General features: G+C 43.1%; 1 protein-coding gene across 2 annotated transcripts; it reads left to right on the top strand.

Annotated features, from left to right (window-relative positions):
- Positions 1–322: 322 nt before the first annotated feature.
- Positions 323–10,437, top strand: u2surp (U2 snRNP-associated SURP domain containing). Of its 2 annotated transcripts, none has more exons than XM_088283258.1 (25): positions 323–442; positions 1,033–1,131; positions 1,897–2,011; positions 2,156–2,280; positions 2,376–2,446; positions 2,659–2,747; positions 2,979–3,061; positions 3,289–3,454; positions 3,643–3,854; positions 4,126–4,169; positions 6,267–6,371; positions 6,459–6,525; positions 6,731–6,894; positions 6,976–7,138; positions 7,225–7,304; positions 7,610–7,697; positions 7,784–7,921; positions 8,114–8,306; positions 8,579–8,659; positions 8,743–8,794; positions 8,873–9,020; positions 9,196–9,306; positions 9,506–9,627; positions 9,699–9,890; positions 10,007–10,437. In XM_088283258.1, exons 1-25 carry the CDS (start codon positions 398–400, stop codon positions 10,146–10,148), a joined length of 2,895 nt encoding a protein of 964 aa, XP_088139384.1. In that variant the 5' UTR covers positions 323–397; the 3' UTR covers positions 10,149–10,437. The 2 variants fall into 2 exon arrangements, with proteins under 2 accessions (XP_088139384.1, XP_088139385.1); XM_088283259.1 differs by having other exon boundaries at positions 8,117–8,306.
- The last annotated feature ends 165 nt before the right edge of the window (positions 10,438–10,602 follow it).

Here is a 10,602-nt window from a genome sequence, read left to right on the forward strand (position 1 = left end):
TTAGCATTGTTTTGTTGTTGGCATTTTCTTTCTTTAAAAGATGAGCCTCGCAAAGTGGCTTTATTTTAATCAATAATGAAACTTATTAATTAAAGGTTTATGAGCCAAAAGGTCATCGCTACTTATTTGCTTTTCGTTTCATGTTATTAATTTATCATACTACTACTACTAATAATAATAATCTATAGTTCATCATTTATATTATTCTTAATGTATTTAATTTCTTAGTTGTTACTTTGATTTCAAATTTAAATAGTAAAATTAAAAATGTAAGACTTTTTTAACGTTTTTTTTTTCGAACGCGTATTCGGTGATCGATTACGTACCCTGGCTTTCACATCGGCCTCATATGATCTACTTGTCGGTGATCGATTGTGTTTGAGTTCCACACCAAAAAATGGCGGACCGAACGCCAGGAGGTTCTCAAAAGGCTAGCGCGAAGGTGAATTTACCCTTTCCTTTCGAATACACTCCGTCATATTAGCGACATGTGAACAAAGGTCGTGTTGAAGTGGGCCGAACGGCGACCAAAATGTTAAGTGTAGATCGCATCTAGCGTGTACGCCACTGTGCTAACATGCTAACCTTCCGCCTGCTAACCTTCGGTTGTGTGGCCGTACTTGCTAATGCGTTAGCTTAGCAACGCTAGCAATTCCCGGTCCTGAAGTCGCAATCACATTGAAATTGACTTCGATACATATTATATACTGCGTTGAGGTTAAATGTATCTCGCCCATGCTATTCCGTTGAAATACGTTTTTAATGTAGATTACGTTTATTCAAAATACATTTTGTCCTTAATGTGTCAGTGGTTAAGGCCCCCTTGTTATTTCTGCAAATATACTGCTAACAAACCGAAATTAAAGTGAGTTTTGCATTAAGCATGTCAAACAATTTGTTGAACTTCCTTATATTTTAGCGGGCTTTAATCGGCGGTACAGGTTGTAGCTAATGCCAGCTGGCAAGAAATCAAGCACATGTTAATTCCACGTCAATCAATAATACAAGTAACGTTGTACTTTATATCCACAGGCGCTGCTCGAGAGCAAACTGAAGTCTTTCAGCATTGGCAAAATGTCCGTGGCCAAGAGAACCCTCAGCAAGAAGGAGCAAGATGAGATCAAGAAGAAAGTGAGAAAACCAAGCCTCAACGTGAAGAGTGAAATTTTGCTCAAACAAACAAATTTAATTATCTTACCCTTTTTTTAATTCAAATAACAAGCTTTCATGAGTACCTTAAGTACAATGGTGATTCATAAATTGTCAGGTGTTATCTATATGTGACTTGCCTTAACAAAATGAGTTGAAACTTGCCCAAGTGGATTCCGAGATCCAAGGCAGCCATGGTCGATCACAGATGATAAGTTTCATATTCATAATCAACCCACTATAGCAGCTCTGCTAACTGCCGTGCTTTGCGGCGGGCATGTTGGCAGGGGCAACCTTGCCATTAAAATTAATACATGGTCTTTGAAATGAAGTCAGAATTTGCTCATTTTGCATGACATTTTGGTGCGGTTTACGTGTTTGTCAACATCAGTGTGTGCGCTATCAATATACCATTTTTGAGTCGCACCCGTATTATCAATACTTGACTTGTTTTCTCGCCGTCCCCACACACATGGAATTGGCAATTTAGACCCTCCTAGCTTAGAGTCGCTGTTGGCAGACAGCTCAAAGGGGACGTGTCATACCAACCTATTCATATCTGTGGTAATGAGTAATAATGATGTAATGAGTAGCGTAGTGCAATGGTTGACATATCGTTGGAAAGCTGAGATCATTTCTGAAAAAAGGATCATTAACTAATTTTCCATGGCGGCTTACATCCTCTTAAATCTGCAGCCAAAGGTATGAATGAATGGTGCAATTTATTTTGGGGATTCCTGCGTTCAGGAGGACGAGCGTGCAGCGGCGGAGATCTACGAGGAGTTCCTTGCTGCGTTCGAAGGCGGCGGCGAGGGCAAGATCAAAGCTTTTGTTCGCGGTGGGATTGCAAATGCCACAAAAGGTTTGGTATATTTTTTTTGAGAGGAGGCAAGCACCCCCACCACAGTTAAAACTCTTCCCACTTGTCTTTAATTTTTGTAACATTTTCAGCTGTACCCTGCTGTTTGAATACACACTTTTGATTTATGTTGGTCTTCCCTAACAGAGGAGGCAGCAACAGACGAGAAGAGAGGCAAACTGTACAAGCCCAAGTCGCGCTTTGAGCCCCAGTCCAAAAGTATCCTGCCCCTGGAAACCCCATCTCAGTTTATACCAGTTGACAAACGACACGTGAGTATTGCTTTCGGTTTGAACATGGACAAAAAAAAAAACTTTCCTTTGCCGTGATGGATTTATTTTTTTTTATTTTCGCTGCTGTTTTGCAGTCTGCCAAGAAGAGCAATGAAAAAGAAAAGAAGAAGAGCAACCTGGAGCTTTTTAAAGAAGAGCTTAAACAGTACGTCCCAACATCTTAATTGGCCTACATACCAACACAGAAGGATTTGTGATAAAAAATATTGAACAACCAGATCGTAGAGAAAAAATGATTCTTACGTGCCCTTCACCACCGTAAAATCATTTTGCAGCTATCCGATAATTGAGTCTGTAATTCGTCGCTATCTGGCATTGTTGATTGCATATTTTTTTTTCTTTCCCGTTTCCATTCAGAATCCAAGAGGAGAGAGACGAAAGGCACAAGATGAAGGGCCGAGTTAGTCGTTTTGAACCACTGGGAGGCACAGAGGGAAGACGTTCATGTAAGTGTTCCCTTAAAGCTGCTCCTCTCTGTTTTTATAACTACAAGCCACAACAAAAAAAAAAAATGGGTCTGCTCCGGTCCTCTGCATCATCCCGGCCACCGTTCAGTCTGCTGATTTGCACCTTACCCCGAAATCAAAATTGGCAATGGTGATCTGTTTGTCCCACGTTTGTTTTTCTTTTTCATTGGAGAGCAGCTGAAGGAAGTCTTTTCATTTGTGTGTCTACAGTTTTGGACGACTGTGCACCCGGTTCACACGATGTCGGCGACCCGTCCACCACTAACTTGTATCTGGGAAACATCAATCCACAGGTACATTCACATCATCTTGCACTGGGATTAGGTACACTTATGACGATGGTGTAGCTTTGATCGCCAGAAATTAAATACAATGGCAACTCTTGTTTCCACTTGCCAGTGTTGATTCTGGTTGTATAGAAAGGGGGTTTATTGAGTACTCTAAAGTGCCCAGAAGTGTGAGCTTGAATGATTGTAAGTAACTTGGTCACTTGGTAACATGTGATGTCGTGGTTTGGTAGATGAACGAGGAGATGCTGTGTCAAGAATTTGGCCGCTACGGACCGCTGGCCAGTGTGAAGATCATGTGGCCCAGGACGGACGAGGAGAGGGCACGGGAGAGGAACTGTGGCTTTGTGGCCTTCATGAACAGGAGGGATGCTGAGCGGGCCCTCAAAAACCTCAACGGTAGGTTGTCTTGTTTCATTCTCATTTACGTTTCATCTTTAAGAACTGTTTTTAGACTTTTATTTCGGTGCGGTTTTTCTTTTAATTTCAAAACACTTTTAATAAATGAAAGCACCTTCATACATGAGCTCGCCGCCAATTTGCACAACGACAAGCCATAAATATTTATTTTGTAATGTCTAATGCAGGAAAGATGATCATGAACTTTGAGATGAAACTAGGATGGGGCAAAGGCGTGCCCATTCCCCCCCACCCCATCTACATCCCTCCGTCCATGATGGAGCACACCCTCCCGCCGCCTCCCTCGGGCCTCCCCTTCAACGCGCAGCCCCGCGAGAGGCTCAAGAACCCCAATGCACCTCTGGTCCCCCCACCCAAAAACAAGGAGGACTTTGAGAAGGTAACTCACAATAACAGCTTTTTTTTCTGAGTGCTGTTTTTCTCTCATGGTTTTTTTTTTTAATCAGTGTGTTGTTAGATGTTAGTTTATGAAAGGTAGCTGCTGATAGCGATCATTACTGCTTGAATTAGTTTACACTGAATGTTTATTCTTGATAGAGGTTTTGATTAGGCCAGTGTCACTTTTCAAATGCATATTTTATATTTCACATGTTGCCTTTTTAACAATACTCACGTTCTATGTTTATTATCTGATGTGACTTCATATACAGACTCTGTCGCAAGCCATAGTCAAAGTGGTTATCCCAACAGAAAGGTACATGCTTTTTTTCCTTTTTTTACCCCTAAATTGGTGCACAAACTCAGAAACCTAAATTAAACAAAAAAAAAAAAAACATCCCATAATAATGAAGCTGGATCGTTTGATCTCTGCATGCTACAGGGGGGCTGATCAGTGTGTGTGAGCAATGGTTGAGGTGTCATCACCTCGCCATACGTGCACACATTTGGGCTTTGTCAGTCAAACTTACTGATACGTGGAACCGGCAAAGTGGAACGCTCCGAAATTGAGAAAAAGAAATAACAATGACCGTTGATCAAATAATGGCATAAAAATAATTTTACCAAGCAAATGCTAATATGATCCATCTGTCATGTGACTGAAATTGCGTAGACGCGTCTATCAAAAATGTGATACAAATGATGTGCAGTTTGGAATATCAGCAAAATTGTTATGTTTTTCTTTTGTAGCTTTTGTAAGACGACAAGTACTTGCTCATTAGTATTCACGGATAGCGAGTACAGATTCTTGATGATACCATTACATGTTACAATTGTGGTGACATTTTAATCAAATATTCCTCAAAAGCAAACTTTACTTCAACATTGCACATTGCATTCAAATGTAGCACTTTAAGAGTATCAATGAGATTTTTAACACTTAATTCCATGTTTTTTTAAATGTAGCCTTGAACACAAGGTATTTGAGTCTCAGTCTGAACACTAGGGGGCACTATGTAGCGCGGCCTCGTTCCTTTTGCAAAATAAATCACATATTACTGTTGTTGTAAATTATCACCACATGCGCCGCCGTTGTTACTGTACAGGTAGCGTTCAACTTTGAAGGTTCCGCTATATTCTTCCAGCACGCTAGTCCAGCGCTCGTTTTTAACATCTTCAGCATCAGCCATTCACCCCGCCATCTGACCATTGCTCACGTTCGCCGTCCTCCCCTCGTGGCCTCTGTCACGCCATTGGGACCTCAAAGTCAATCCGGCCCCACTGCCAAATCCAAACAAGCCACTATGACTTAGTCTAGCCATGACCTTTGACAATGGCCTTGGTGAGCAGCACACGTTGAACTGTCTGCGGCAGCGCGGGACCCGAAAAAGGCGTCATGGGATGGATTGGGAAAGTATACGGGATTGTACCCCGCCATTGGTACGATCGGCTCCAACACCAAGTAATTGTGATCTGTGTTGACATCATGAGTTAATGAATCAATTAGTCCCATTTGGCCACCATGTCCCAAAAAATGACTGCCAGTGATCCACTCGGCATCACCGCTAACTCGCTGATGCTGTCTCACACTACATCACACCAGTCAGCGGAGCAGAGTGACACACAGAGAGGCGACGTGTGGGCCAACTTTGGTCTGTCCAGCGTCCTGTCGGTGTGTCACATTCTTTGAAAGAGTCTGAGTAGTGTCTTAATCATTTAAATCAACTGCACTCCAGCAATACAGACATCAGGGCATTCATTAATTTGCACACAATAATTTCACTTGATGTTAGTCATTCACATTAAAGTAGGCAAAGTGATAGATTGTTTGGAATTTATGCGTTGTCACATGACGCATTTTGAATGTTGCCTCTCTGTTTTGTTCTACAATTAGCAGAAAGTTTTTGTGTTGCCTCATAGTGGCTTGGGCAATTAGATTCCAAAATATTTACCAATAAATAATGCGGTTTTGAATGCTTGTTTCTAGAATCAAATGAGAAAATGGATGCGTTTAGAAAATAGGGGACTTACTTTACTAAAATCAACACTTGAAAATAAACTACAGCTGAAACAAAGTGCTCTAAATAAAAAAACAAAAAAAACATAAGACAATTGAATATAACCATTTAAGTACAAAACAGTAACAAAGTTAAAAATAATAAAACAAATGACACAAAACTAAGGGCTCGAGTATCGAACGCCTAGGTATCAAAATGGGTTATAATGTGAATTTTAAAAATGGTTGCATAGTGCTCGAGCAGATCCACCAATTTTGTTGCTATTGAATTGTCGTTCGAGAGGCAGCAGTTCAAAGCGTTCCAAACTGCCGAGCATAAATAGAGCTGTTTAGTGTAGCTCTTTAGACTTGCCAGTCGTTCTGAATCTGTTTGCTTTAACTGTGTCTTTCTTGTAGGAATTTGCTCTCTCTCATCCACCGAATGATCGAGTTTGTGGTGCGTGAAGGCCCAATGTTTGAAGCCATGATCATGAACCGGGAAATCAACAACCCCATGTACAGGTCAGCCGGCCCGCCGCCGCCACACAGATTTCATAAACCGTCCCCCTTTGCTGCTTTTGACATTTGGATTCGTCTTCTCTCCTGAAGGTTTCTGTTTGAGAACCAGAGTCCAGCGCATGTTTACTACAGGTGGAAGCTCTACACCATACTGCAAGTTAGTAACCCATGTCTGTTGTATCCCATTTGGATCTGTGTAATTAATTAAAAAAAAACTTTGGAAAATGAACCACTCCCACGTGGCCGTAGCCATTTGGCCACATCGCCATGTAAATGAGGCTTGGAGTTGAACTCCCTAATTTGAAGAGACTTGGATGAAGAAAGGAAATATGATCATCAACATAACAAGCTGATGTTTTCAGGGCGAAGCGCCGGTCAAATGGCGAACGGATGACTTTAGGATGTTCAAGAACGGCTCCTTGTGGCGTCCCCCGCCTCTCAATCCCTACCTTCATGGCCCGTACGACGAGGGCGAGGACGAGGAGGAAGAGGACGACTTGCTCAAGAAAGGCTGCTTAAAAGAAGAGTAAGACGTGATAAGAGAAGTTTTGTTTGAATAAGCTTATTTCCAGACGTGCAAAATGATATTTCCTCTGCACATTTGCAGTGAACGAGACAAGCTCGAGGAGATGCTCCGCGGCTTGACGCCCAGAAGGGGCGACGTCGCCGAGGCCATGTTGTTTTGTCTCACTCACGCCGAGGCTGCCGAAGAGATCGTGGAATGTGTCACGGAGTCTCTCTCCATCCTCAAGACACCTCTCCCCAAGAAGGCAAACACGCTAATGAAAATAATAACTCTGATTATCACCCTCTAATCAATGGCCCTCACAATTGAACACTTGTGTCATTGTTTCAGATCGCACGGTTATATCTGGTGTCTGACGTGCTGTACAACTCCTCTGCCAAAGTAGCCAATGCCTCTTACTACAGGAAATAGTGAGTTAGCACTCGTCCATGTCTGAAAGAATCACTTGGGGGGGCGAATTCAGGAAAGGTGGCCAATTAATTGCTTCTACAGTGAAATTGGCGGAGGTGGACCGAGCCCTGTTGCTGATAGCAAAAATATGACTAATTTCTGCTTACTGATCCAGCATGGACACAATCTTGAGCCCATGTTACATAAATGACTGTTCAGTAGTTACGTTATTCAATAAAAAACGCCATCACATAAGGTTCATCAATAGCTTTGCCTTGGAAAATGCTTGTCTTCACGTAATATTTACCCTTTTTGTTCTTCACAGTTTTGAAGTGAAGCTCTGCCAGATTTTTGCAGATCTCAATGCCACGTACAAAACCATCCAAGGTCACCTCCAGAGTGAAAACTTTAAGGTATTCAAAGGGGAAACGCAAAGTAACCTAGAAAACTGCCTTGCGTGTTTGCCTGTCATGAAGCCATCTTGTGTCTTTGCTCACAGCAACGTGTGATGTCATGCTTCCGAGCGTGGGAGGACTGGGCCGTGTATCCTGACCCCTTCCTCATCAAATTGCAGAACATATTTTTGGGTCTCGTCAACCTGGCACCCGAAAAGGAGCCCGTTAGCGTTCCTGTTGAGGTAAAGCAGAAGGATGTATGTTGGACGAAACATTCACGGACAACTATGGATTGCAAAAATAAAAAATGGTCTTGTCTGAATGAATTACAAGATAAATCTGTGACCTCTGTGATGTGATGTGAAGTGTTACTAATAGAAAATGGATGAAATGGCGCATCATACCGATCTCACACTTGATGATAATGATTTCAGCAGCCCGAGCCAACGGAGGACATCGACGGCGCGCCAATAGGCGAGTACGCGGACGGCTCGCCGATCGAAGACGTGGACGGACTGCCCATCGACGGCGGTCCCATTGACGGAGCCATGATGGACGGAGCCCCCCTGGACGACCTGGACGGCGTTCCCATCAAGCCCATGGAGGAGGACATCGATGGAGTACCTTGTGAGTGAAACAGAGAAAATATCGAATGAATGTACACTTGAAGCTCCATAGTCAAACAATCCTTGGGCTCGCCCATTTGTGTAAGCTCCAAGTGTTGTGTAGACAGTCAAGGGGGGAAAAAAAATTCAACAAAATACATATATTGTTTTATGACATTAGTGGTGTCACACGAAATAACACAAAGTTACATTTAAATATTGTCTTAAAGTAACACAAATATTAAAAAAAAATATGAAATCACACTTACAGTAACAAAATCTTCTCTTTTTAAGTTGACCAGTCCAAGGAGGCCACTTTCAAAGTGGCGCCGTCGAAATGGGAAGCCGTGGACGAGTCCGAGCTGGAATCTCAAGGTGAGATGCGTCAAACTTTTCCTTTTTAAACGCAGTCATAAGCCATTTCCCTAAGCACACGTCGTCTTTCGTTCGACCTTCAGCTGTGACCACATCAAAATGGGAAGCATTTGAGCAGCCCGAAGAGCCAAAAAGGTGAGGCGGAGTTATTGCTTGAGAGGCTGGACAGAAGTTTCCTGTATTGCGTCTGAACGAATGTGCGCTTATTTGAAGATATGCGGACAACAGCGACGACGAGAGGAGTCCCCGCTCGGCGGCGGCCACACCAAGCTACTCCAATACTGCCAAGGATGACACGGATCAGAAAGTCAAACTGTCCGAAATGAACGAGGAGAAGCGAAGCAAGCTACGGGAGATTGAGGTGAGAGATGAAATGAAATGCAACTGACCAATGTGGACGCTCTGAATTGGTATTCACCTGTTACTATGTTCAAGTTAGTGGAGGAGCTTCACTGAGACAAAACACACAATCTTGTGGCATCAATTACTCGCAGAAGTAATGTAACAATGACGTGTTTGTCCACATTCCCAACAAGGTGAAAGTCATGAAGTTCCAAGACGAGCTTGAATCGGGTAAAAGGCCCAAGAAGCCCGGTCAGAGCTTTCAGGAGCAGGTGGAACACTACAGAGACAAACTACTGCAGAAGGTAGGAAGGATACACAATTAGGAACCAGAAATTTGCTTCTAAATGCCCAAATAATAAACGTAAATACATCAATTGCTTTTATTAAGAATTTTTTTTAATAGACAATATGGAATCCCCTACTCAAAATCAAGTAATTTTGTCAAACATTTTGACAATATAATCTTAATGTGTTAATTACGTGTTCATTGTGCTGCTGAAGGAGAAGGAGAAGGAGAAACAGGAGCGTGAGAAAGAGCGGGAGAAAAAGGACAAGGAGAAAGTGGACACAAGGTTGAAAGACTTAAAGAAGGAGAAGGAAGACACGCCAACCAGGAAAGACAAGTGAGTCAAACCTGCACTTGCCGTTCCTCTTGAAACAACGCTTGACATACGCTCACTTTCCGTCTCGACAGGTACACGTCCCCGGCCGTCGAGAGGAAGCGGCGGCACAGCAACTCTCCCAGCCCTACGCGTGGCAGCGGCAGACGGGGCCGCACGCCGTCGCCCCGCTCGGAGAGGTCGGAGCGCTCGTACACGAAGGACACGTCCACTCGCTCTTCTCACAAAGACTCTCCGCGCTCATCTGTCAAGAAGTCCTCAAAGAGGTAATACGCAAAAGGGGCGATCAAATGGCATCAAGGATGGCCACGTTTTAAAACAACAAGATGGACCAGGTTATTTCTATTTACAGTCTTCAATCTTTTATCTTTTGTCCTCCCAGATCTCCGTCGTCACCTCGCACGCCCAAGCGGTCGCGGCGGTCGCGCTCCCGGACTCCCAAGAAGTCAACCAAGAAGTCCCGTTCCAAGTCTAGGTCCCCACACAGTCGATCTCACAAAAAGTCCAAGAAGAGCAAACACTGACGCCGATGACTACCTTTAAAAGTGCCACCGCGCCACTTTGTAGTGTAACGGAACTGATGGCGCTGTTGTAATATAACGACAATGAAGTGTGCATGGGCAGGCGGAGGTTCTCCTTACTGTTTTATATTGTACAAAAATGTGATTGTGTGTGCCCCCACCCCCAAAACACCTCCCAGTGGAATTGATAGATTATGATGACAATAGTCCACCATTCATTCATGCTGTAATTTTCTGTTTTTGTAGTCCTCATTGAAAATAATTCCTAATAAAAGTTTCATTTTCAAACCGCTTTGCATGTCTGAGCAGTCTTTCAAAAGGCAACATTTGATTTTTGTTTAGTTTTTTGGGGTGGGGAAAGCTGATTTTATTCACATGCCAAAGGAAGAACTACTGTGAAAGTGTGCATTTGCTGTTTGTGGAATGTTGCTGGCGTCTTGAAGTCACGTTAGAAAAA

The sequence above is a fragment of the Idiotropiscis lumnitzeri genome, chromosome 19 (genome assembly GCF_059441095.1).
Source record: "Idiotropiscis lumnitzeri isolate Australia: NSW breed Sydney's pygmy pipehorse chromosome 19, RoL_Ilum_1.0, whole genome shotgun sequence".
In the NCBI taxonomy this organism is placed as follows: Eukaryota; Metazoa; Chordata; class Actinopteri; order Syngnathiformes; family Syngnathidae; genus Idiotropiscis; species Idiotropiscis lumnitzeri.

Coding starts and splice junctions, on each gene's coding strand:
- u2surp (XM_088283258.1), top strand. CDS start 398: ATGGCGGACCGAACGCCAGGAGGTTCTCAAAAGGCTAGCGCGAAG. Junction 7,139..7,224: donor AGACACCTCTCCCCAAGAAG/GCAAACACGCTA, acceptor TCATTGTTTCAG/ATCGCACGGTTATATCTGGT. Junction 7,305..7,609: donor GCCTCTTACTACAGGAAATA/GTGAGTTAGCAC, acceptor TGTTCTTCACAG/TTTTGAAGTGAAGCTCTGCC.